The 24,969-nt window shown below is 50.0% G+C and overlaps 1 protein-coding gene across 1 annotated transcript; it reads left to right on the forward strand.

Annotated features, from left to right (window-relative positions):
- The first annotated feature begins 283 nt into the window (after window positions 1-283).
- Window positions 284-24,529, forward strand: CCDC125 (coiled-coil domain containing 125). The gene is made up of 11 exons (XM_040979086.1): window positions 284-379; window positions 2,207-2,265; window positions 6,509-6,595; window positions 8,434-8,511; window positions 9,423-9,508; window positions 11,331-11,413; window positions 13,184-13,293; window positions 15,917-16,024; window positions 17,970-18,144; window positions 22,780-22,907; window positions 23,715-24,529. The coding sequence occupies exons 1-11, from the start codon at window positions 355-357 to the stop codon at window positions 24,030-24,032; spliced, it is 1,257 nt and encodes a 418-aa protein (XP_040835020.1). The 5' UTR covers window positions 284-354; the 3' UTR covers window positions 24,033-24,529.
- Window positions 24,530-24,969: the final 440 nt, after the last annotated feature.

Genomic DNA, 24,969 nt, shown 5'->3' on the forward strand with positions numbered 1-24,969 from the left:
GGATTTGCTGATTCCAAATGATGGCACGGCTGGAGCTAAGACTGTCCAAAGCCAGGAGACAGTAGCTTCTTCCAGGTGTCCCAGGGGTGATGCAGAGCCCCCAAGGACTTGAGTCATCTGTCACTGCTTTCCTAGGCCATAAGCAGGGAGTTGGATCAGAAGGACGGTAGCCGGGACTCGAATTACCGCCCATAGGGGATGCCAGTGCCACAGGTGGAAGTTTAGCCCCTTTGATGTGCTTTTCTCCCCCCCACAGAAGCGTGTTTTCCTTCTGCGCAGGACGCAGCTGGCCCATGAGCAAGCTGGGGAGGGCCCTGAGTGAGTCGGAGGTGCCGGCCTGGGACAGGGACGAAGATGACATGTCGGCAGGCGATCTCGGGTATGGCCTGGGAAGGAGACCTGGTGGCATTTACGAAGCGGCAGGTTCGCGGTTCTGCACGGCTGGGGACAGAGCCGACGAAAGGCACTGTAGCCCTCCGCCGTTTCCGAGAAGGGGGCAGGAACGAAGCGGATCCATCTTTCAGTTTCCCAAGCAGAGGAGCTTGTCCGACACCTTGCCTCCTGGGCCCGGAAACTCGGGTAGCAGAGCACACAGCAGCACTGGTGAGAGCCCGGCTCCTCTCTCCTCCTCCTTCCTCCGTCTTCCTTGCCCTTCCTCTCCTTCCTGCCCCCTTCAATTTCTCCTCTCCCTTCCCTCCTCCTTCTCTTCTGGGCCTCTTGTCAGTGCACTTCTGACTCCCCAAAGTGGACTGTAGAAAGCCGTGCCGTGCAGTCATGCACCCCTCCGGGTTGGTGGCAGTCCAGCTGTGGCCACTGTTTATTCCATGCGCGCATGGTGCATGCTGTGAAATGCGGTGATGGCTACTAGCTGGTGACATCAGCGAGCAACGACCTACCTTGCTTTTTGTATATTTCTATTATCTTTTATTAATATTATTATTTCTGTTTTGTCAATGCCAGGCACAAAGTGTAGGTTCTGGAAATAATGTGGAAAAATGCAGGCAAAGGCCCGTTAGCTGTGGATTTGTAATTCTTTTTATTTTTTAAGATTTATTTATTTTTATTGCAAAGTCAGATATACAGAGGAGAGACAGAAAGGAAGATCTTCTGTCTGTTGATTCACTCCTCAAGTGACTGCAATGGCCAGAGCTGAGGCAATCCAATATCAGAAGCCAGGAGCTTCTTCCGGGTCTCCCACACGCGGGAGCAGGGTCCCAAGGCCTTGGGATGTCCTTGACTGCTTTCCCAAGGCCACAAGAAGGGAGCTGGAAGGGAAGTGGAGCAGCCGGGACAGGAACTAGTACCCTTATGGGATCCTGGTGTGTGCAAGGCAAGGACTTTAGCTGTTAGGCATTGGCACTGGGCCCTAACATTCAGTTTTACCTCAGTGTTTTTCAAAACTTTTTTTTTTCAAAGTATGTGTCTTATTTCTGAAATGTTTTAGCTATATATGTTTATTATATTTGAATCATCACAACGCTTTTTAAAAAATGATTTATTTAAAAGGCAGAGTGAATTATGAAATTGGAAAGACAGATAGTGCATCCAATGATCCACTCTACAAATGGCCACCATGGCCAGGCTGGGCCCAGCTGCAGCCGAGAAGCAAGAATTCCACCCAGGTCTCCCACGGTGGGGGCAGGGATCCAAGCAGTGAAGCCCTCTTCCACTGTCTTCCCAGGCACGTTGGCAGGAAACTGTGTTGGAAGCAGAGCAGTTAGGACTTGAACCTGCGTTCCACTATGGACTGCCAATATCCCAAGTAGAAGCTTAATTGAACGCATCACAACTTGCGCTCTTCCCCCTTCTTTTTTTAAATCTGAGAGCCAGAGATGGAGAGAAGCAGAACTTCTATCTGCTGCCTCTCTTCCCACATGCTCAGGATGGCTGGGGCTGACTCTGGCAGGAGCTGTGGACCAGGAATTGCATTCAGAGGTCGCGTGTGGGACACAGAGACCCGATCCCTGCTCCATCACCTGCTGTGTCTCAGATCCTCTTGAACATGAACTTGGAACCTGAGAGCAGGGCCAAGAGTCTCAGTATTGATTCACCTCTATGCCAAACGCCCAGTCCTACTATTATTTTCTTTTTGCAATTTAAGAGAAAATATATTTGCTTTTTTAAAAAAAAAAAGATATTTTGACAGTTTGTCCTATATTTAACAAATGAAAAGGCTCAAGTTTTTGTTTTTATTTTTCTCTAACAGACACTAATTCAGAGCTGTCACGTGAAGAGTTAAGGCAGCGTCTCCTTGAAACTTTACAGGTAGGTATTATTAAAACTCTCATGGGAATAAAATATGCTGCTTAGATGCCAGTATGAAATAGAAGGTAAATGCTGGCTTTCCAGGTCTTCCTGGAGAACCACAGTCTAAAGCACATGGGTTTTTTTTTTTTTAAGATTTATTAATTTTTATTGGAAAGGGAGATATACAGAGAGGAGGAGAGACAGAGAAGATCCTCCGTCTGATGGTTCACTCCCCAAGTGGCCACAACTGCTGAAACTGGGCCAATTTGAAGCCAGGAACTTCTTCCAGGTCTTCCCCGACTGCTTTCCCAGGCCACAAGCAGGGAGCTGGATGGGAAATGGAGCCGCTGGGATTAGAACCGGTGCCCATATGGGATCCGGGGCACATTCAAGGCGAGGACTTTAACCACTACACTATTATGCTGGGCACAGCACATGGTTGTCAGTTGGCCTTCTCTGCTTCCCATCTTCATTTTGTAAAGTTAATTAGTTAATTTGACAGGCAGAGTTACAGAACGGGGAGAAACAGAAAGATCTCTGCTTGTCCACACCCCAGTGGCTACAATGGCTAGAGCTGGATTAAGCCAAAGTCCAGAGCTTCTTCTGGGTCTCCTACATGGGCTGGCAAGGGCCCAAGCACTTGAGCCATCATCCCGTGCTTTCCTAAGCACTGAAGTAGCAAGCCGAATCATGTGGGAAGTGGCCAGAATTCAAACCCATGTGCACGTGGCCAGCGGCGGGCATGGAGGGGGTTTACTCCTCTGTGCCCCAACACAGGCCCCATCTTCATTTCTTACAAGGACCCTTTAGGATGTCCCCCAGGTCTCCTGCCCTTAGGTCTCTAATCTGCCTCCCCTGGCTTTGAAATGGCCTGACTCCAAGCCCTTGAGGTCAGCGGATGGGGGGCGGCTCCCAGGTGGCCCAGGGAACAGGAGCTGCCCTGAGGGGCACCCCTGGGAGGGCAGACAGAGTGTGCTGTGGAAGCTGCATGTCCTCAGGCCTTGACAGCCAGGAGTCTGTGAGCGGCCCTGTAGGCGGCTGGGAAGGCCACCTCCGCCTCCTTTGCCCCTTGCTTGGCTCCGGTGAGCGCCGTGGTACCTGTGGTGACCCGCTGTGCCTCTGTTACTATCACCCGCACGACTTCCTTCCCTGGGTGTCCGTGTCCATGTTCCCTTCATTTTAATGAGAACGTGAGTGGCTCACTGGAATAACTCAGTCCCCAAAGGGCACATATCGTGGTTCTCTCTCATATAAGGCAAGTTTCATGCAGAATACAAGCTCAAGGACCCGGCACTGTGGCTTAGTGGCTAAAGTCCTTGCCTTGAATGCGCTGGGATCCCATATGGGCACTGGTTCTAATCCCAGTGGCCCCGCTTCCCATCCAGCTCCCTGCTGGTGGCCTGGGAAAGCAAAGCTTTGGGATCCTGCACCTGTGTGGGAGACCTAGAAGTTCCTGGCTCCTGGCTTTGGATCAGCGCAGCACCGGCCGTTGCGGTCACTTGGGGAATGAATCGTCAGACAGAAGATCTTCTCCTCTGTCTCTCCTCCTCTCTATATCGGACTTTGTAATGAAAATAAAATAAATCTTAAAAAAATACAAGCTCAACAGATATATGGGTAAACACGCATGTACATATGGTCATCTAGAGGAACTGCATAATCAAGACTATCATATTGAGATGTGAGGGCGCAGGGCAGGGTGCATCTCTACTTGCAGACTGGAGATGGACCCGCAATGAAACTGTTGAATATGTCCTGACAGTAGGATGCTGGGCTCTCCCATTGGCCGTGCCTACAATGTCAGGATGCACTTAAATAGCATAACGATAGGCTTGTGGCTGTTTTTTTTTAAGGACTACACTATTGTACTAACGTAGGGAAAATCAGTGGCGAGAGGGGATTTGGAGGGAGAGGGGAAAAGAATGGAAATCCCAGAGCCTCAGTCTACAATTGCCAGCATCCCAGTGTGTATCCGGGCTGCTCCACTTCCCATCCAGCTTCCTGTTTGTGGCCTGGGAAAGCAAGCAGTAGAGGGTGGCTCCAAGCTTTGGGACCCTGCACCTGCTTGGGAGACTCAGAGGAAGCACCTGGCTCCTGGCTTTGAGTTAAACTCATGGTGCCCCCAGAGCCCCTCCCGTAAGTAACTACAAGGTCAGAAGAGCTAACTGCAAGCCGGATAGAGTCTGCTTTTGGTACCAATAGTTGAGGCTCAGCCCGGCAGAGCAGTTGAGATTCAACCAGTCGCAGGCTGGCCAAGTCCCATCGTGCACACAGGTGAGGCGGGCGCTGTTGAAGCCCAGTCAAGCTGTGTCTTAGCTGGCTTCTGCCTGCCGCGGGGCAGAGGTGGCTCCTCTAAACTCCAACAGCTCTGAGCCTGCCCGACCTGTGATCAGTGAAACTCTTTAGCCTAATCTGAATTTATTATTAATGGAATTATTTTAAACACATCTGTAAAAGTCACCTTCACGGTATTGGGGCTTAGAACATTTTGGGGGTGAACATTATTCAACACACAATAGTACCTAGTTGTAATTGTATAAGCGGTCATGTATTGTTTTATGTGACTTAAATTTTTTTTTTAATTAGTAGCTTTGTGGCCTCGGTGGCTAAAAAACGATTTGGGTTTGGGGGCCTGCCCTGTACTGACGGAGTTAGCAGCCTCCTGCAGTGGCTGGCATCCCATCACAGCACTGGTTTGAGGCTAGGCTGTTCTGCTCGTGCTTCAGCTCCCTGCCAATGCATCTGGGAAAGCCGTGGAGGATGTTCATGGACACCTGCAGCCCCCATGGGAGACCCGGATGAAGCTTCTGGCATCGGCCCAACCCAGCTCTGGCCATTGTAGCCATTTGAGGAGCAAACCAGTAGACTGAAGATCTCTCTCTCTGTGTCTCTCTTTCTCTCTCTGAGTCTCTACTTTTCAATTAATTAATTTATATCATTAATTTATAATCAGAAGTAGAGACATTTGGCTTGCCTGCTTCATGTAGCTTGCCGAAGGCCAGCTCCAATCGAGTTCAAAGCTTGAAAAGTGAGTGTGGTGTTGGCAAAAAGAGACCCAAACACAGTCACTTGGTGCCTTCTTTGTAACAACTCAAGAAGCTGACCTTTTGTATTTTCCCAGCCCCATCATAAGCTTCTGCACAAACATTTAATTGTTCTATTTTTACTTCCTGACTCAGGGGGGAATGCACAGGCATTTGGTCACTCTGTTTGTACTTCAGGGCTAAGCAGGTGCCCCTAAAGATAATTCTGCAAAATACTGTATTCCTATTCTTCAAAGCAAGCCATTGTTCATTCTTCAACAGTGGCCACGGAGCGACAGCCAGGACTCCAAGGCCAAGGCACATGCGATTACCTGCTAATCAGTAACACATTCCCACCACATTTCTGTTTCTACAATTTGCCCATCACTTATTTGGAAAAATACATCACAAGAGAAGAAAACATAAAGATCCAAAAGTTTCAAATATTAAACCCCCCTACAACTGTAGGCTCTACAACTGCATAAACAATCAAACAATAATTAAAAGGATATCTCTATAATATTAATAAAAGCATCCTTTAATTCCTCTAGGCAAAAATTATGCAAGAGGCTAAAACAGATACATTTCCTATGCTCCAAAGAAACTGCAAGGACAGGCTAGCCTTTGAGGTCACAGTAACTGTATTTATCGCCCTAGCAGTTTCAGCTCACATCCCATCACTTTCATTAATTTTTAGGATACTTACCAATCCATTTCCCAGAAGGCGTGCCACATGTCTGAGCCAGATTCCTGGGCAATGGGTAGATACACAATAAGGTGTCCAGAAACGGCATGGGCTTAATTGTATTCCTGTGTGCAAATTATTAAAGGGCCAATCACCAAAACATGATCCCATGCAGCATTAAGTCTCAAGCTCACGTTGGTTGCAAAACCCATCTCCCACGGGCAAACAACAATGCCTCAATAGATGACAGAAATCTTAGCAGGGTGGTTAGCGTGTCATGCAAAAGGGGGTGAGACTGCGTTAAGATGGATGGAGAGACATCCGCCGTGCCCTGCCGTACAGCTGGAAGCTCCCTGCGGCCTTGCCAACAGGGGAGCCGTTCTGTTCACACCTTTGTGCCATCCACACCCACTGCATGGACCCCAGCACACCCAGCATAGAGGCATTCCAGGCCGCGTTCGCACATGAGCCAACGGCAAGTGTGGATGAACTCCAGAAATGACTTCGGGTTTGCCCGTGTTGTGGAAAGATCTAATTTTATCCCTGTACTTAGGAAGTAGAAATTTTAAAAACTGAACTTGAGGCATCCCAAAGACAACTCGAAGGTAAAGAGGAAGCATTGAAGATCCTTCAGAGCATGGTAAGAAGTCATTTTTGTAGTTCAGCTATTTATATTTTCAATAATACATGATGTGGTTTTTGCTTTTTAAAACAGGAGTGTTATGGGGCTGGCTTTGTGGCATAGCTCATCCAACCTCTGCTTGCAAAACCCAAAGCTGCCATCCCACGTTGGAGCACTGGTTCATATCCTGGCTGCCCCATTTCTGAGCCAACTCCCTGCTAATGAATGACCCTAGCGCTTGGGCCCTTGCCACAAACATGAGAGACCCAGATGAAGTTTCACAGCACCAACTCTGTTTCTTTTTAACTTTGACAGCTGGGAACATTTTCTTTGTTTAAAATTTATTCACTCCCATATTAAAGAACCGAAGAACTGACTTTGGAATTGTCAGATTCCCCACAAGGCGGGGGTCACTGTGACAGGAGCTTAATTTTCTGCCTTAAAACATAAATGTGGGGTAGGAGGACCGGCATGGTGGCTTAACAGGCTGGTCCTTTGCCCGTGGCACGAGCATTCTATACAGGTGCCCGAGTGTCAGCAGCTCCGCTTCTCATCCAGCTCCTTGCTTACGGCCTGAGAGAGCAGCAGAGGACGGTCCAAGCCTGGGGGCCCTGCACCCGCACGGGAGGCCCGCAAGAGGCTCCTGGCTTCAGATCATCTCATCTGCCATTGTGGCCATTTGGGGAGTGAACTAATAGATCAATGGATGGAAGATCTCTCTCTCTCTCTCTCTCCCTCTTTCTCTCTGTATCTCTGTCTTTCAAATAAAAATAAATATATATTTTTTTAAAGTGTGGTGTGGGCATTTGGTGCAATGGCTGCCATGTGGCATCAAGTACCTGCTTTCCCCATTGACAGTCCTGAGCTTGATTTCTGCCTCCCCTACTTTTTGTTTGTTTGTTTCATTTATTTGAAAAAGAGAGAAAGAGAGGGTAATTATCTTCCATCTGCTGGTTCACTCCCCAAATGGCTGCAACAAGCCAGGGTTGGGTCAGGCCAAATCCAGAAGCCAGGATATCCATTTTGGTCTCCCATATGGATAGGAGCGACTCCAGCCCTTGGACCGTCTTCTGCTTTCCCAGGCACACGTCCAGGGAGCTTGACGGGAAGTGGAGCAGCTGAGAGTTGAACCAGCACTGTTGATAGTGATGCTGGCATTGTGAATGGTGGTTTAACCTGCTGTGCTACAGCACTGGTCTCTGGCTCCACTTCCGATTCCAGCTTCCTGTTAACACTTACCCTGGGTGGCAGCACGTGACGGTTTGAGTCCTTGGGTCCCTGACACCCATGTGGAAGACCCGGAGTGAGTTCTGGCTTCCTGGCTGTGGCCCAGGCCGGGTTGCTGTGGGCATTTGGGGGCAAACCAGTGGGATGAAAGATGTTGGCCTCTCTGTCTGGTTTAAAATAAAAGGAAAGATGGGCCCGCCAGCATGATCTAGCGGCTAAAGTCCTAGCCTAGAACGTGTCTGGATCCCATATGGGCACCAGTTCATGTTCTGGCGGCCCCGCTTCCCATCCAGCTCCCTGCTTGTGGCCTGGGAAAGCAATTGAGGACGACCCAAAGCCTTGGGACCCTGCACCCGCGTGGGAGACCCAGAGGAGCTCCTGGCTCCTGGCTTTGGATCGGCATAGCACCGGCCATTGCGATCACTTGGGGAGTGAATCATCGGATGGAAGATCTTCCTCTCTGTCTCTCCTCCTCTCTGTATATCTGACTTTCCAATATAAATAAATAAATCTTTAAAAAAAATAAAAGGAAAGAAAAGAAACATCTTAAAAGAAAAAAAGTAGGAAATTTGAGTATTGCCTTGCATGGGACATTTAATCCACACTGATGGTATTTTTATTTTCTGTAGGCAATACTGGGCAAAGCCACAAGTCATACCCAGGCAGCACTCCAGAAAACTGTGGAACAAAAGAGATCCTTGGAGAAGGTATTTGTCACTAAGCTTGAGATGGGGTTTGCATAAACTCGCCATGCTTTTGAAACAGGAGTCTCTTAGCAGCGTGTCTGCGTGTCCATCTCCCTGCCTTCTCCTTGGGAGCCTCAGCAGAAGCCCACACTGGCAAAGAATCCAGCTTTCCCCATTTCGTGGAAGTAGCAGGCCTTCCAACGCACACTTCCACTCTCTCTTGTTTATTCTTCCTGCCCCACTGCGTTAGCACCACCAACCTAGTTTGGGATCATTCTAGATGGTTCCTTTCCTGTGCCTGTTAGGCGCCAGGACTCTCAGGGGTGAATTTTGTTTGCAGCATGACACCGGGGTAAATCCTGAACAAATAGACCTTCAGTCTAGCCCATCTTGAAGCCAATCAGGAAGTGAGCACAGACAAAGCTTTTTTGAGTGCCAAAGAAGCAGCTGGTCCTCTCTGCACCTGAACGTCATAGGTTTTTTTTGAACAGTAATTTTTTTCTCTTTTAAATGTCTCTGTGAAATAATTAAATGATTATTGGGATTAACACTGTGGCATGTGGTCTAAACCTGCTCCAGCAGTGCCGGCATCCCAAATGAGTACCGGTTCGTGTCCCGGCTACTCCAGTTCCAAGCCAGCTGATGCTCTGGGAAAGCAATGGAGGATGGCTTGGGCCCCTGAATCCAGGTGTGGGGCTCGGATGAAGCTCCTAGCTTTCGGTCGGCTCAGCTCCAGCTGTTGTGACCATTCAGGAGTGAGCCAGCACATGGAAGGTCTCTCGTCCTCTTTCTGTAAAATGTGCGTTTCAAACAAAAATTAACAAACCTGTAAAGAAAACTAAATGATTATTAATGGTGGTAGCTTATTCACCTTATCCTAAAATGAAATTTTTACAATGCTTTACCATGGAAGTACTGTTTTCTTTCTACAGGAAATAAATGCCTTGCAGTGGGAAATAGAATTTGATCATAATAGACTTAAAAATATAGAGGAATCTTGGACTCAAAAATACGACAGGTTTGTATATTTTTCTGCTATAACTTTCCTTTGAAAGTCATGAAACGTGTATAATTGAAATTTAGCATACACTTTCATCTGTGAACTAATGAATGGTAAATATGGTAAAACCCGTTATCATTTGCCAATGCTGTAGTTTGCTTTTTGTGTTAATTGCATTCTTCTTTTTTCCTTCCTTCCTTCCTTTTTTCCTTCCTTCCTTCCTCTTTCTTTCTCTCTCTCCCCCCACTCCATGCCTCCCTTCCTGCCTCTCTCTCTCTTTCTGAGCCGATCCAAAGCCAGGAGTAAGGAGCTCCTCCCGGGTCTCCCACGCAGGTGCAGGGTCCCAAAGCTTTGGGCCATCCTCGACTGCTTTCCTGGGCCACAGGCAGGGAGCTGGATGGGAAGTGGGGCTGCTGGGATTAGAACCGGCGCCCATATGGAACCCAGGAGTGCAAGGCGAGGACCGTAACCACTGCGCCACCGCACCGGGCCCTCTAGACTAACTTTTGTTGCATGAGTAGACCCATTTGGTTTACCCTTTCATCAGTTGGGCTAATTCTACCTCTTGGCTGTTTGGGATAATGCTTCTGGGAACTTGGCTGTAGGTTGTGTGTCTCTGTCCTTCTTCCCACTAAAGAGCTGACTTTATCTTGCTGGGGAAGTTGCAGGCTCCCTGCAGAAGGTACCAAAATCACCCACATTCCCCTGCTGACTACACAGCAGTCTCCGTCGCCATCAGCATCCCCCTCTGGGGCACTCCGTGCATTCTGCTCCCTGAGCCCGCCTTGCTCCATCCTGTTTCTCAGAATCCAGTATTAAGATGTGGGCCTGTGCATCTTTCCGTGCAAGTGTCTGAAGGTGTCCCGAGCTTGCAAGTGGTGTTGGCATGGTTATTAACTTGGGTTAGAACTTCAGGAAAAAGGAATGGGTCCAAAATGGGTGGTTCTGGGCCCGGCGCGGTGGCGCAAGTGGTTAAAGGTCCTCACCTTGCACGCCCGGGATCCCATATGGGCGCCGGTTCTAATCCCGGCAGCCCCGCTTCCCTTCCAGCTCCCTGCCTGTGGCCTGGGAAGGCAGTCGAGGATGGCCCAAAGCTTTGGGAACCTGCACCCGCGTGGGAGACCTGGAAGAGGCTCCTGGCTTCCGATCGGCATAGTATCGGCCCGTTGCGGCTCACTTGGGGAGTGAATCATCGGACGGAAGATCTTCCTCTCTGTCTCTCCTCTCTGTATGTCCGCCTTTCCAATGAAAAAAAATAATAAAAATAAATCTTTAAAAAAAAAAATGGGTGGTTCTGCTGAGAACTAAGTAAACCAAGGGGGTAAGATTATGTTAAACATCCTAGTCCTTTCAATTAGTTTATTTTAACACTGTGATGCATCTCAAGTGTTGAATATTTTGGAGGAGGAAGGGACTGCAGGGTTAAGCCAGGTTAAGCCACTCCTTGTGACACTGGCATTCCATAGCCAAAGACCAGTTCAAGTCCCCGCTGCTCCACTTCGGATCCCACTCCCTGCTAATGTGCCTGAGGAATTGGCAGAAGATGGGCCAAGTGTGGGGGTGCCAGCCAGCCTTGTGGGAGATGTGGATGGGGTACCAGGCTCCTGGCTACAGCTTGGCTCAGACCAGGCCGTTGTGCCCATGTGGGTGGTGAACCAGTGGGTAGTGGGTCTCTCTCTCCCTTTCTCTGTTGCTTTGCTTTTCATATACATAAATAAATAAACTTTTAAAAATACTTAGGGAAAATTGTGTTTATGTATGCATGTTTTGTTTGTGGAAATAAAGACAGTACCTAATGAAGAAGCATTGTTTTAACTCTTTGAAGGTATTTTTTTTCCAGATTAAACTATGAAAATGCAGTCCTTACAGAAAATTTGAAGCTGAAAACACAAGAAATCAAAATGCTAAAGTCTGAAAATGCAGGTAAGCAAAAAGTGGTATTTTGATGGTTCTTTCAAAAATATAGTGAAAGATCAGTTTTATGTGACTGCCCTGTGCTTCAGGACGCACGCATTGGCACAGGTGTTATGGCTCTGTGGTTAACATTCCGTACTAGAGGGTCAAGTTCAAGTTCCAGCTTGAACCCCACTTCTGATCCAGCGTCCTGCGGCCCTGCACCCTGGGAGGCAGTGGTACTGGCTCAAGAAGTCCCTGTCCCCCACATGGGCGTCCGGGAGCAGGTCAGGCCTTCTGGCTCTGACCTGGACCAGTTCAGACAGCAAGAGGCATTTGGGGAGTGAACAGTTAGATTTCTCTCTCACTCTCTCCATCTCTCTCTTCAATTAATTAAATCAATTTTTAAAAAATATTTATTTATTTTTATTGGAAAGTCAGATATACATACAGGAAGAGAGACGGAGAGGAAGATCTTCCCTCTGATGATTCACTCCCCAAGTGGCCGCAACGGCTGGAGGTGAGCCAATCTGAAGCCAGGAGCCAGGAACCTCCTCCAGGTCTCCCACACGAGATCAGGGTCCCAGGGCTTTGGGCTGTCCTCTGCTGTTTTCCCAGACCACAAGCAGGAAGCTGGACGGGAAGTGGAGCTGCTGGGATTAGAACCGGTGCCCATATGGGATCCTGGGCATTTGGGGCGAGGAATTTAGCCACTAGGGCCCTAAATCAAACTTTAAAAGAAGAATCTACACATATTGACAGAGACCAGAGATAGTGGAATGAAGGAATGCATCCTTCCAATTTTTTGAAATTAAGCGGCCTGTATGCTGGCGTAGTGGAGATCATTACCTGAAATGGCGGAGTCTCCTATGGGCACTGCCCCCAGTCCCAGCTGCCCCACTGCCAATCCAGCTCCCTGCTAACAGGCCTGGGATCTCAACAGAGGGTGACTCGAGTGCTTGGGCCCCTGCAGCCACATGGGAGACCCAGAGGACGCTCCTGGCTTTAGCCTGGGCCCAGTAACTGGCAGTTGCGGCCATTTGGGGAGTGAGCGGGTAAGTGGGCCATCTCTGTCCCCTTTGTCCCTTTGTCCCCAAGGTCAAACCTGATACCCACGAAGCAATTTCTTCGCAGTCTCGACTGGCGCAGCACCTGATGTTTGAGGAACTAAGTAGATAGGACATCTCTTCAAAAAACTCGTGACAATTCACACTAAGAAAGCACTGCACAGGGATCTCCTTAAGTCTAAGGTTTTAGTATAAAAATAACATAAAATAAATAATTTTTAAAATCCAAGGTTTTATTCGTTTATTTGAAAGAAGGAGACCCATGTGGGGTTAGTCATTTGAGGTGGAGGATTAGCCAGTTGAGACAATGTGTTGGCCCCATAAATGCCCCTTTCCATTTCATCCCAACTTTCCACGCGCCTTCATTGTACTCTGGCGTAACGATTTTAGGAGTAGATGTCAATCCTCCCTTCCCTTCTTAGTGGGAACTAGACGGTAGCTCGAAGGAGGCGAGGCCGGGGGTGGGCCGGTGGGTGTCTGCACCGCACTCGGCAGCCCTGCCCAGCGGAGTTAGGGGGCTTCCGCGTGAGAGACGGGGGTCAGCTTAGCTGGCATCTCACAGGGATGGTCTCCTGCGTCGCCCACGTTCCATCCGATGGCCTCTGTCTAGACGTCATAAGACCGTGGCGTGCGCCTCGCTGGTAAGGACTGGGTGTAGAACGTTGGCTTCACTAGACGAGGCGAGGCAGGGGACCGACCTGTGACTGACACGTACTGGTGTGGCCTGCCCTAGCTTTGAACCGGCGGTGTTTGGAAGCCCTGTCCGTGCTGGACGTCACACAGCAGCAGGTGGCCCAGGAGAGCCTGCACACCGCTGGCTCCGCGGAGGTTTCCACGCTGGAGGTAGGAAGCGTGCGTGCCTGCTGAGCGACTGGCCTGCCTCCCTTCTCTCTCCCCTGGCACCTTGCTTTGGCCGTGCCCTCCGTGCGTGGCAGCCCTTGGCTGGCCACTTTCTGTTCCGTGTGTCTCCTGCGTCCGCAGCATCGTGCCCTTGTTGTGTTGGGGCTCCCGGCTGCTCCGTCCCTGACTGTCAGCCTCGCCTTCATCTCAGCTTTTAGCCTCAGGGTCAGAGGAGGAGATGAGGGAGGCGGGGCGGGGTTCAGGGAGGCTTCCCAGGAGAGGGGCTCGGCTGTGATGGACACACACCTGCTGGGGCCTCTGTGCTGTTCCTTGCTGGCCTGTGAGCACACTGTGTGTGCGAGTCTGTAGGACCCGCAAGCTCCTGAACCTTGCAGGAAATAGGGGTAGGCGTTTGGGGTGGGGGCTAAAAGGCCCCCGTCCCATATGGGAGTGTCCGGGTTGGAGTGCCAGGTCTGTTGGCCATCTAGCTTCCTGGGAGCCCATGTTGATGGCCGTGCCTGGCACTCAGACTCGAGTAGGACTTTGAACTCCTGACTTCAGCTTGGGCCATCCCTGCCTGTTACAGGTGTTTGTGGAGAGAGAACTTGTGGGTGGAAAATTCACTCTTTATCGCTCAAATAAAGAAAAACAAAACTAAATGTATTTTTTTAGCAATGTGGCAGTGGAGGGAGAGAGGCCCACCACACTCACTGTGAAATGGCAAAAAAAGCAACTGTAAATACTGAAGTTCAGGCCCGGTGAGGTAGCCTAGTGGCTAGAGTCCTTGTCTTGAATGCCCTGGGATCCCATATGGGTGCCGATTTGTATCCCAGCGGCTCCACTTCCCATCCAGCTCCCTGCTTGTGGCCTGGGAAGGCAGTCGAGGATGGCCCAAGGCCTTGGGACCCTGCACCCGTGTGGGAGACCTGGAAGAAGTTCCTGGCTCCTGGCTTCAGATTGACTCAGCTCCGGCCGTGGCAGCTACTTGGGGAGTGAATCATTGGATAGAAGATCTGCCCCTCCTCCTCTCTGTATATATCTGACTTTCCAATAAAAATAAATAGAGCTTTAACAAAAATATAATAAATAAAATAAAATTTTTCTTTCCTTTAATTTGAAGTTCAGATTCACATAGAAAAGGACAGACACAGTGGTCTTCCATCTACTGGTTCACTCTCCAAGTGGCTGCCACGGCCGGAGCTGAGCCAATCCGAAGCCAGGTGCCAGGAGCTTCTTTTGGGTCTCCCATGTGGGTGCAGGGTCCCAAGGCATTGAGCCATCCTTGCCTTTGCTGCTTCCGCAGGTCATGAACAGAGAGCTGGATGGGAAGTGGAGCAGCCCAGACTGCTGTGGGATGCTGACCTGTGGTATGCTGACCCTGTAGGCAGAGGCTTAGCCTGCCTCAGCATGTGGTGGCTGCTTACTTTTATTGTCATTTCTTTATTTATTTGAAAGGCAGAGCAAGAGAGCGAGAACAGAGAGAAGATATCTTCTATTCATTGGTTTACTTCCTAAGCGGCCACAACATCCGGGGTCATTTTGCACTGCCCTCCCAGATGCGCGAGCAGGAAGCTGAGCAAACAGACCAGCTGGGGTTCAAAGTGGAGCACTGACGTAGGACAGAGTCACCGCAAGCCAGAGCTTAACCCACTGTGCCACAGCATCTGCTCCCAAACCGGCACGTGTGTGTTTCAGTGGGCTTCTTCTTTCGTATTTCTTTATTTGTAACTTTTTAAAACTTTGTTGGGCAAGTAATATTTGTGCCCCTTGACCGGCCCTGGAGCACTATTTCAGCACACACGAGCTGAGCAGATGAGCGATCACAGTCCCGGGGTCCCCCAGCTCCTCCCCTGCGTGTCCTGGACGCAGCGCATCACTGCGAGCTGGCCCGCCGTGCAGGGGAATGGCACAAACTGTTCCTTTTGTTCTGGGCCCTTTGCCCAGCGTCCCTCTGTCCCTCTACTCATGCCCATTCTTTTCTTTTGAAGATATATTTGTTTTCATTAGAAAGGCAGATTCATTTACGGAGAGAAGGGAGAGATAGAAAGATCTTCCATGTGCTATTTCGCTCAAATGGCCGTAGTGGCTGGAGCCGGGAGCCTCTTCCGGGTAATTCCAAAACAGTGGGTCAACCCAGATGTCTTGAGCACGATGCACGGCTGCCGAGCCTTGGGTGGGAGAATGAAGCTGCTCTCCACCCTCCCTGACAGTCCCCCTTGGGCTGTCGCTTCTGAGCCTGACACCCTTCTTGGGGCGGGGGACAGGCTGGTCCAGGGGCGCTTGGGAAATCTTCAGTGTGGATGTTGGTGCTAAAAATACTGTTAGGCTCCGTTCCTGCCGCGGACAGAAAAGCTCTCGGAGTGAGAAGAAGGAAGGTGCTATTCCTTTTTTAAGTTGTCATTCCAAACAGTGAGTTTGTTTCTCTCATGTGGCCAATTTCCCCTTGCACCCCAAACTCCTGATCCTGGCGTTCTTCTCTTTCCCTTTTTCCTTTCTTGGGTTTCTTTGCTTGAATAGTGAAGGGTGTGTGTGTGTGTGTGTGTGTGTGTGTGTGAGGTGCCCCTCTGTCGCGCGTGGCTAATGCAGCATGGCCCTTCATCATGGAGCAATGCTTTCGGATTTGCAGCTAGCAGTCCTCGGAGCCTGCCTTTGTCCCGGTCCTGGAGGGAGGCCCTGTCCTTGTGCCCAAACGGCGGCATCCAGCCGGAAGTTGGTGCTGCAGCTGAAGCAGGAGGTACTGCCCCCATCGCAACTGCCCCAGCCGTGATCCCTGCTCTCTGTCAGCAGGGCTCAGTGGGAGCATCTGTGATAATGAACTTGGCTGGAGGGGCTGTCACCTAGAGGTGCATCCCTCAGCATTTCCCCCTGCACCGGATTTTGTCCACGTGGCATCTATGAAACCATGTAAGGTCATTGACCTCAGGATAGAGTGCATGTGCATTTTTTTAAAAAGATTTATTTTTTTGAAAAGAGTAACAGAGAAAAAGGGGAGACACCCGTGCAATTGCTGCGGCTTGGCCAGCCGGAAGTCACGAGTCTGGAATTACATCTGGGTCTTCCATGTGTGTGGTGGGGACCTGAGCACATGGGCTGTCTGCTTTGCTTTCTCAGGCACGTAAGCAGAGAGCTGGAGCAGACGTGGAGCAGCCAGGCCTTGAGTGGTACCCAGATATGGGATGCCACAGCACTGGTCCTTGTAGTTGGTGTTTCTAAATTTTCTGTTCGTGGACCTAAAAGGAACCCTGCACATTGATGGTGAGAGCCGCTGGGTCAGCAGTGGACAGGAAAGTGACCTGTGCACCTGGCAGCTTCCATCATTTACCAGCTGCGGCTTTGGGTAGACCAAGTCTGTTTTCTAATGTGTTTATTGAGGAAGTGCTAATGCCCTGAGAACAGAGGAAACAGACATGGATTTTTTTCTTGGAAGATTTATTTATTTTTCTGGGAAAGTCTGATATACAGACAGGAGGAGAGACAGAGAGGAAGATCTTCCTTCCATTGATTCACTCTCCAGAGCTGAGCTGATCCGAAGCTAGGATCCCGGAGCTTCTTCTGCGTCTTCCACACACAGGGCTTTGCGCCATCTTTAACTGCTTTCCCAGGCCACCAGCAGGGCTCTGGATGGAAGTGGAGCAGCCAAGACAGAAATTGGTGCCTGTATGGATGTCAGCACTTAAGAGGGAGGATTAGCCAACTGAGCCATCGTGCCAGGGCCACCATGGAATGTTTAGCATCCTCCCCTGAGCCTGGGATGCAGTTAATCCAACAATAACTACCGGCAAAGTAGGGCTTTCATTGCAAATGCAAAAGCATTCAAAGAGTTTGCGGCTAAAAAATTGAAACATAAGTTTGGGGGACCTGGCACTGTGGCCTAGCGGCTAAAATCCTGGTCTTGAACATGCCAGGATCCCTTATGGGCACTGGTTCTAATCCCGGAAGCTCCACTTCCCATCCAGCTCCCTGCTTGTGGCCTGGGAAAGCAGCAGAAGACAGCCCAAAGCCTTGGGACCCTGCACCAGCGTGGGATACCCGGAAGAGGCTCCTGGCTTCAGGCTTCCAGCTTCAGATCGGCACAGCACCAGCTGTTGTGCTCACTTGGGGAGTGAATCATTGGACGGAAGATCTTCCTCTCTGTCTCTCCTCCTCTCTGTATATCTGACTTTGTAATAGAAATAAATCTTGTTTTAAAAAGTGTTTTGGGACCAAAGCAGTCTCGAAACTCATGAAGCTTGTTTGTTTTTAGTACATTTTAACTCTGAACTTGTTGAAAATACCCGTGTGCAGTCTATGGACCATTAGTGGAAATGTTGCGCCCTCTGTAGGCGGCATGAGCCTTCGGAGCCTTCAACATAGGATGGCGTGCCAGAGTCCAGCTCAGCGGAGGGAGGCCTTGAGAGTCGGCGTTTACTGTCCCTTTCGGTGTCCAATCAGAATGTAGCTCTTGGCATCACCCCCGTTCTTTCTCCCTGGGTCCTCCTTCCCTGGCATTTGGGCAGGATGCCCCCAGCGGGGTGAGGCCCAAGAGCTGCATACGGGGAAACTCTGAGAGCCACCGACATGAGTCACATGGATGAGTCCAGCGCAAAGGGCAGCGAGGCAGGGGGGACTTGATTCAGTTGTCCAGCAAGAATTGTTCTGGCTTTGCCGCTGATGCCTCCCATCCTTCCTTCCAAAACCAGTTGGAACTTTTGCGGAAAAGTAAAGAAGAAGCGTATGTGATGGCCGATGCGTTCAGGATTGCGTTTGAGCAGCAGCTGATGAGAAGAAGCGACCAGGCCCTGAGATGGACACAGACGGATAAAATGTGGCAGACAGCAGCCAGACGAATCAGTTGGAAGCACCTTAAAGAGGACGGTAACTGTGCATCTTCATGGCTGTAGCAGGTGTCATGTCAGTGCTGTTAATGGTTACAGTCAAAGCACACCAGTTTGGTCCAATGTGCAAGGAGGTAATTCAAGTTCACACGTAGGTGTGAATTACTTAAAAAAAAAAATGTAGCAACTATGGAAAAAAGGGAGTCAGCGCATGTTACATTTGGAAATGAGTTCCTGAAATCAACAAGCGTAACGGGAGAGCCTCTGTGTTGCTGTTCTTGCACTTTACTTAGACAACGTTTGCGTTTAGCGGAAAACCTCGCAAAGGAGGCCTTGTGAAAGGAAATGGCTAAGGCGCTGCAGCACAGTGGGTTAAGCGGCAGTCTGCAATGCCAGCATCCCAAGCGGGTACCAGTTCATGTCCTGGCTGCTCCACTTCTGATCCACTTCCCTGCTAATGGCCTCAGAAAAGCATCAGAGGACGGCCCATGTGTTTGGGCTCCTGCCACCCACGGGGGTGTCCTGGAAGAATCTCCTGACTCCCGGCTTTGGCCTGGTCCAGCCCCAGCCACTGTGGCCACTAGGGAGTGAAACAGCAGAGGGAAGACCTTTCTCCCTCTACGATTCATACCTCTGAATAAGTTAGTCAATAATTTCCAAAAAGAAAATGACCAAGAAGGAAGTAAAATTGGTAATGGTATTTCAATTCAACAGAAATGTATCTGTCATTCATTAAGCATGTATTAAAAATGTATGCTTCCAGAGGAGACATTTACAGAAAGAGAAAATATATTAGGCTGGAACTTTCAGAAAATTGTCTTAGAGGGCCCGGCACAATAGCCTAGTGGCTGAAGTCCTCACTTTGCACACACCAGAATCCCATATGGACACTGGTTCTAATCCCAGTGGCTCTGCTTCTCATCCAGCTCCCTGCTTGTGGCCTGGGAAAGCAATTAAGGACGGCCCAAAGCCTTGGGACCCTGCACCTGCGTGGGAGACTCAGAAGAGGCTCCTGGCTCCTGGCTTTGGATTGGCTCAGCTCTGGCCATTGTGGTCACTTGGGGAGTAAATCATCGGATGGAAGATCTTCCTCTCTGTCTCTCCTCCTGTGTGTATCTGACTTTCCAATACAAATAAATAAATCTTTAAAGAAATCATCTTAGAGAAGAAGAAGTAAGCTTTGGCTTAGTTTTGGTGGTCCAGCAGTCACCGTTTGTGGATGTAATGAAATCCCTGAGGGTGTCACGGGATGCAGTGGCAGTACAGCAGCGCCCCCGTGTGGTCAGCCGGCGGACGTGGTCGCTGCCCCGTCAATGGCCAAGTCGTCTCAGCATCTATTTTTCCATCAGGCCCCCCCCCCCCCCCCCCGTAGATTCCATGTCATTTCACTCAAAGATGCAGGTTAGGTTCTATTTGAAAACCATTTATCAGCCCAGAGGGTCAAAATGAAATGTGTAGCAAGTTGAAATGTTTTAATATGAAACATGAGAAATAACTGTGTTTCTGTGTTGTAATATGCCACATCCATCTTCACTCCACAATTCCTGAAAATCAGGTGAACTTCCTAAATAATAAGCTGATTATAATAGTAGCAATTAAGCTTTTAAGAATTGATACATCTGTTTTTTTTTTTTTCAAAGTTAGGAATCTGCAACTTTTTTTTTTTTTTAAAGATTTATTTTTATTATTGGAAAGGCGGGTATACAGAGAGGAGAGACAGAGAGGAAGATCTTGCGTCCGATGATTCACTCCCCAAGTGAGCGCAACGGCCGATGCTATGCCGATCCGAAGCCAGGAGCCTCTTCAGGGTCTCCCACGCGGGTGCAGGGTCCCAGGGCTTTGAGCTGTCCTCAAGTGCTTTCCCAGACCATAAACAGGGAGCTGGAAGCGAAGTGAGGCTGCTGGGACGTGAGCCAGTGGCCATATCGGATCCTGGGTGTACAAGGTGAGGACTTTAGCTGCTAGGCTATCGCACTGGGCCCTCAACACCTATTTTTTTTTTCAATACATATTTTTAAGTACTGCTTTTCAAGTGGTAGTCAGTAGTAGTAGTGTAAGTATATGACAGTAATGTAGTTACTTTTAGAATCGGTAATGAAATGTTTGCTAGATTCACCGCTCGCCAGATTCGAGACTCGCCGAGCAGCAGGAAAGAATAACTCAGCCGAATATATGAAAAGCATTCAGATGGCCTTTATTTCAGGGAACCACGGTCACGGGCTTCCCTTCCCCGTGCAGCAGTCAGATGTAAAGGAGTATGCTGCACACGAAGAGGAGCAGTGGAAGAGGCTTTTTAAACTCTCCTTGACACGGAGGCGAGACGGGGGTCACCTCGGCCCCCATTGGCGGGGGATATGGGTCTGTGCCCCTCATTGGTGCAATGGGGTCTCACCGTCTGAGGGTCCCACCAGAATTCCACTGTCCGTTCTGGGTCTGGTTGGAGGCAAACCCCGCCCTTCTGCGGTTGCCATGGTAGCCATCAATGTAACCCCTACAGCTTTACTGAAAGCATGAGAAGTGGCTGATAGGGAAGGAGCAAGGAAAATAGTAAGCCCAAACTAAGAAAGTAGCAAAGACATCTTTTAAAAGTGATCTGTTTAGGGCCCCGCAGGGTAGCTCAGTGGCTTAAATTCCTGCCTTGCATGCACTTGGATTCCATATGGGCGCCGGTTCATAGGCCGCCTGCTTCCCATCCAGCTCCCTGCCTGTGGCCTGGGAAAGCAGTCGAGGACGGCCCAAAACCTTGGGACCCTGCACCCGCGCGTGAGAGACCCAGAAGAGGCTCCTGGCTCCTGGCTTTGGATCAGCACAGCTCTGGCCGTTGTGACCAGTTGGGTGAATGAGCCAGTGGATGGAAGATTTTTCTGTCTTTCTTTCTCTCTGTAAATCTGACTTTGCAAGGAAATAAATAAATCATTAAAGAAAAAAAAAGCGATCCAATAGCCGCTCATCAGTGGAAGTTAGGGCGAAAGAGACAATGTGGTTCACACTTCTTGTTCCCAAGGAGACATCCATCATCTTCTTTTTTTTTTTTTAAAGATTTATTTTTATTATTTTTTTTCATTGGAAAGGCGGATATACAGAGAGGAGAGACAGAGAGGAAGATCTTCCATCCGATGATTCACTCCCCAAGTGAGCGCAACGGGCCGATACTATGCCGATCCGAAACCAGGAGCCTCTTCCAGGTCTCCCACGCGGGTGCAGGTTCCCAAAGCTTTGGGCTGTCCTCGACTGCTTTCCCGGGCCACAGGCAGGGAGCTGGAAGGGAAGCGGGGCTGCCGGGATTAGAACCCCCAAGTGAGCGCAACGGGCCGATACTATGCCGATCCGAAGCCAGGAGCCTCTTCCAGGTCTCCCACGCGGGTGCAGGTTCCCAAAGCTTTGGGCTGTCCTCGACTGCTTTCCCGGGCCACAGGCAGGGAGCTGGAAGGGAAGCGGGGCTGCCGGGATTAGAACCGGCGCCCATATGGGATCCCGGGCGTGCAGCGGACTTCCACTGCCCACCGCCGGCCCATCCTCATCTTCTGAACTTACCGTCTCTAAGTGTTTCCTAACACGAAAATTTCAGAGTCCATTGACTTGCTCTGTCGTCTTTAATCATTTTTTTAAAAATAAATGCAGAATCGATATGCATGCGGGTGTTTTCTGCGATAACCGTTGGATGAAAACTGTCGGTAGGACGTTGCTGTCCAGCTCAGGGCAGGTGATTGTGCTGGGCGAGGCAGCTGGGGTGCGAGGGGCAGTGACTGACACCACTCGTGGGACTCCGGTGTGACAACAGAGCAGTGGGCTGCTCTGCTCTCAGCTGGGCCTGGGGAGCGAGCCAGCCTGCAGCAAGTTCAGGGCGTGCTGATGGAGCAGGGCTCTGGGGTCCCGTGTTGCTGACCGAAGGAAGTTGGGTTGTCCGTGTTGATGGAGGAGGAAGAGGGAGGGAGGGGAGAGAGAAGAAAAGGAAGAGAAGGGACCCAGCACGTAATGGTTACAGGTACCATTCTCTGGAAACTCCCCAAACCCAGTGTTTTGGGGTCTTAAAAAGGTTGGGTTTTTTTGTTGTTGTTGTTAATATATATATTTAAAGAGTTATCTATTTTTATCGGAAAGTTAGATTTTCAGAGTGAAGGAGAAACAGAAAGATCTTCAGTTCGCTGATTCACTGCCCAAATGGCCACAATGATTGGAGCTGCGCCTATCCCGAGCCAGGAACCAGGAGCCTCTCCCGGGTCTCCCACGTGGGTGCAGGGTCCCAAGGCTTTGGGCCGTCCTCGACTGCTTTCCCAGGCCACGAGCAGGGAGCTAGATGGGAAGTGGAGTAGCTGGGTTTAGAACCAGTGCCGATGTGGGTGCTGAGATAAAGGGTACAAGGCCTCAGTGCCACGACCCACCCTCCCCCATAGACTGTGCCCGGGATGGGTGTGCCAGGGCCTGCTTTGTTGGGCAATGCCTGTTGCTGCTAAGAGACACTGTGTGCGAGGGCCGGGCAGCACTCTCTGTCTCCCATTTGGTGGCACTCAGCTGCCTGCGGTGTCCTTCAGGCTGGCCGGCCACCCAGAGCCCTGCACACACGTGTCCCAGCAGCCTGAGAACACATTCAGAGGTGGCTTAGGTGACCCCTGCCACCCCCGTCATGACTGAGTGCGTTTTTCCATCTCAGCGGGATGTTCATGTTCAGTCTTAGGGTCTCCATCACTAAGGAGCCAAAAGACCTTAGGACAGAAACTCCTGGACCTGCTGCCTTCAGCAAACAGCTCTCAGAGGACAGGCCAGCATCACGCGCAGGAAGTCTTCAAGATGCTGGTAGATTCGGTCAGTATCTGCTCTCCCTGGGTTAGGGGTTGGAGGTAAACTCATCCGTGAGTTCCGCTCATTGCTGTCTATCCTCGCCTTCCATGTTCTTGCCCTGATCGGCCATCACGCTCCAAAACTGTGACCTTCGTCTCCCAGAACTCCCCGGATGCTGTGTCTTCTCCCAGCTGAGATCCATGCAGAACTAAGGCTCTGCCTTGGAGCAGGGGAGACTCCCACTGCTCACTCCGGCATGCCTCTAGGTACAGTGGAGACAACACCAAGTATTTATCCATGCATTTATTTGAAAAACTTAGGAGAGACAGACTGTGTAGTGCACCATCTGGCAGCCAGCATCCTGTAACGGAGCAGCCGCTCATATCCTGGCTGCCCCGCTTCCCGTCCAGCTCCTGCCTAGTGTGGCTGGGAACACGTCGGAGAGTGGCCTGTGTCTGTGGGCCCTGCAGCTGCGTGGCGGACCTGGAAGAAGCTTCTGGCTCCTGGCTTGGGACTGGCCCCGCTCTGGCTGTTGGGGGCCACCTGAGGAGTGAACCAAACCTGGATGTGATTTCTCTCTTGTTCTCATTCTTGCTCTCCCCGTCCCTATTTCTCTTGCTTTGTAACTCTGCCTTTCAAATAAATGCATCTTTTAAAAAAAAATGAAAAACAACCGTCAACGTGGAGTACAATGCTCAAGCATCATTTCATTGATTCATATCCGTTGACAGGTGTAAGAAAGAATGTTCTGGTAAAAGACTACAGTACTCCTTGCTTGGAATCTGTTCTGTGATTCGCTAACTGCTGCATTTTCAATTTCTATGCTTTCAGTTGAACGATAAAGAAGAAGCTTTGGCTCATCAAAGGAAAGTTAGTTACATGCTTGCCCGGGCGTTGGAAGGCAAAGATGCAACCTCCAAAGAGAAGAAAAACTCCCTGAGAGAAACTGTCCCCTGCCAATGCCCCGGGCATGAAGCGCCACCGTTGCCCATTGCGTGTGACCCTGTGCACCCACATGTCCAAGTGCTTAGTCCTGTGGCTTGCACCTGTGCGACCGCGCCCCCTCCGCCGGCTGCCCGGTGCACACGAACTCTTCCGAGGTCCCACTCTTGGCCATCGTGCGTCTCGCTTGGAAGAAAAGCCAGCTGAAGGCAGAAGCAAGAGCTGCCTGAGACCAGTGACTTCGACAGTGATGGTGTATGCTCTTGGAGTGTCTGCCTTGTAGCACATGGCTGTTCCTATGAGACATTAAGAGGTGGCAGTGTGGCATAGCGGGTGAAATTGCTGCCTGTAGTGCTGGCATCCCAGAGGGGCACCAGCTCACGTCCTGGCTGCTTCACTCTGGATCTCTGCTAACGCACCCAGGAAAGCTGCGAAGAATGGCCCGAGAGTTTGGGCCTCTCTCCCTGTGTGGGAGACCCGGGTGACACTCCTGGCTCCTGGCGTCAGCCTGGCCCGGCGCTAGCCTTCCTGGCTGTCTGCTGAGCGACACAGAGGGCTGGAGACCTTCCCCTGTCGCTCCCTCTCTCCCTGTAACGCTGATTTTCAAAATCAATCAGTAAACATTAGTATTCCACGTCATTTATAGCTTACTCTACTGTATTTTAGCTTTTCAGTGTGTACCAACATCTTAATCAAAAAGTAATGATTGCTTTGGAAAAAAAAAAAAGACCCATTTATACTGGCTGTTTTCTATTACAATAAATATGGGACATTTGAAACATTGTCATTTGCAGTGGTGTTCACGGCTTCGTGGCTTCCATATCATTACTTTCTTATAGTTTGCTTTTTGTTTCAATTAAAATTTCACATGATCTGTAAACACCACTTAAGTTTTGAGCTGCTAATTGGCACCACAGCTCATCAATAGGGACTGAGTATAGCCTTAAGTAATTATACTTATTACCACAACATCATACGAACAGTATTGAGCCTTTCAGGTTAAAGCGCTCAGGCTGGCTAATCGACAGTGTCATGGTGCAAGTGCTGTGCAGCTCAAGCTGCCTGTGGCTGCATACGCATGCGATGTCGGAGAGCCTGGGATGGCATCCTGCCTCCACGTCTGATGCACATTTCTGCCAGTGCA

This window comes from Ochotona curzoniae, unplaced genomic scaffold (genome assembly GCF_017591425.1).
Source record: "Ochotona curzoniae isolate NIBS_2020 unplaced genomic scaffold, NIBS_Ocur_1.0 contig_293, whole genome shotgun sequence".
Taxonomy (NCBI): Eukaryota; Metazoa; Chordata; class Mammalia; order Lagomorpha; family Ochotonidae; genus Ochotona; species Ochotona curzoniae.